The 1710-nt window shown below is 33.5% G+C and overlaps 1 protein-coding gene across 1 annotated transcript in view; it reads left to right on the forward strand.

The window, feature by feature from the left end:
* Positions 1–1710, forward strand: part of LOC107667564 (serine/threonine-protein kinase NIM1-like) — a 14661-nt gene that overhangs the window by 9479 nt on the left and 3472 nt on the right. The window contains exon 3 of the mRNA XM_016459257.1: positions 267–624. Within this exon, the coding sequence (XP_016314743.1) occupies positions 327–624 (298 nt within the window). The 5' untranslated portion in view covers positions 267–326. The remainder of the gene's footprint in view (positions 1–266; positions 625–1710) is intronic.

Below are 1710 nucleotides of genomic sequence, written 5' to 3' on the forward strand. Positions count from 1 at the left end.
GTGTGTGTATATATATATATTACAAATATCAAAAATAAAATGTTACTGAATAAATTATTGTAAAAACATAATATAGAAAATGTAATATAAAATAATTACTACAATTTTAAGAAATTAAAATATTAAAATAATAATTATTATTCATAATGTTATTTATTTATTTGCTCCTTGATAAATAATGGATTTTTTTTATAGGCAGAGAGGTTTAAAAAAGTGTATTTAAAAAAATGCAGGTTCTCTAATTGTGTATCATTTCATATCTTCAGGTGGTGCCTTAGTTCCAGGTCTCCTGCCATGAGCTAAGCCCCCCAGTGGCCTGTGGCAGGATGACTGCTGTGTACCCGGCTGGGGGGGGCTCCGTCGGGGTCTCAGAAGTGGCCACGGGTCCCCAGCGTTATGCCCGATGGGGCCGACAAGACAGCTCCGACATCTGTACGGACGACGAGGGGACCCAGCCACGCCGCCGTACCCCACTGGAGAAGCTCAATCTGGACATGTGCCAAGATGAGAAGATGGTGAGAGAGCTCACCGTGGGCCGCCGCATCGGCTTCTACAAGATACGTGGCGAGATCGGCTGTGGAAACTTTTCCCATGTCAAGCTGGGCATCCACGCTCTGACGAAAGGTACATGTCCGTTAAAAGACTCTGAACTGAATTCTGAGTAATTGGTACATATTCTTTGACTTTCTTGAGAGGTTTTCCTCACAAGGAGGATGCAGTATTGATAGATTTATTTTAGAGCAGCTCACTGACACTGTAGAATTTTGTGATCCGGGGATACTCCTATAGCTCACTGACACACTGTAAAGTGTCTGGAAATGCACATTTAGAAGCTTGTTTTGTAGTTGCATTGACCTTGAATAAGAATATCAAAAATAAAATAATATTGTGAAATATTCTTGCCATTTTAAAACAGCTCTCTATTTTAATACATTTTAAAATGTAATTTATTCCTGTGATGGCAAAGCTACATTTTTAAATAGTCACTTTAAATTATTTTTATGAAATTAAAAAAAAAGAAGAAAAAAAAAAGATTGACCCCAAACTTTTGACCAGTGTTGTAAACATAGTTTTATTAGGCTATGTTGAATCAGATATAAGTCTATTTGAATATAAAATGATAAAGTAAATGCTTAAATTCTAAAGTAGTTCATTTTTTGTACAATTAATGTTATAATTAATCATTATTATTCATTTACTTTCACTAAACATATTGAACATTTTACAAAATTGTATATATTACAGCTCACCGATTTAAAAGACATTTGGTCCAAAACAGGTAGTTATAGTTTATATAAAATATTAATATAAAATGTGTTTCAAATAACATTTTCCTTCCGAACTTATTGCTATGATATATTCCAGAATGCTGTTATATGACGTTTTAACCCATGTTTTAAAAAATAAAAAATCCATTATGTATTATTAATACATACAATTATATTCTAATTTAAAATGCATAATTTCAGTTAGGGTGAAGAAAAGCTTTTGGCTTCTCTCCTGAGGCCACAAGAGGGCGCATCCAGCATAAGATAACATGACTATCCGTGAAAAAAAAGTGCATACTGTTTAAAATAATGTTTATAAACCAATTATAATTAATTAAGTTACTTAAACAACTATAAACAAAACAGCATCATGTGTGTATGCATAGTTTAATACAAAGGGCCGGAAGCCAATCACACAGAGTACATTTTTCCTTTAAAAACA

The sequence above is a fragment of the Sinocyclocheilus anshuiensis genome, unplaced genomic scaffold (assembly GCF_001515605.1).
Source record: "Sinocyclocheilus anshuiensis isolate Anshui unplaced genomic scaffold, SAMN03320099.WGS_v1.1 scaffold1132, whole genome shotgun sequence".
Lineage (NCBI taxonomy): Eukaryota > Metazoa > Chordata > Actinopteri > Cypriniformes > Cyprinidae > Sinocyclocheilus > Sinocyclocheilus anshuiensis.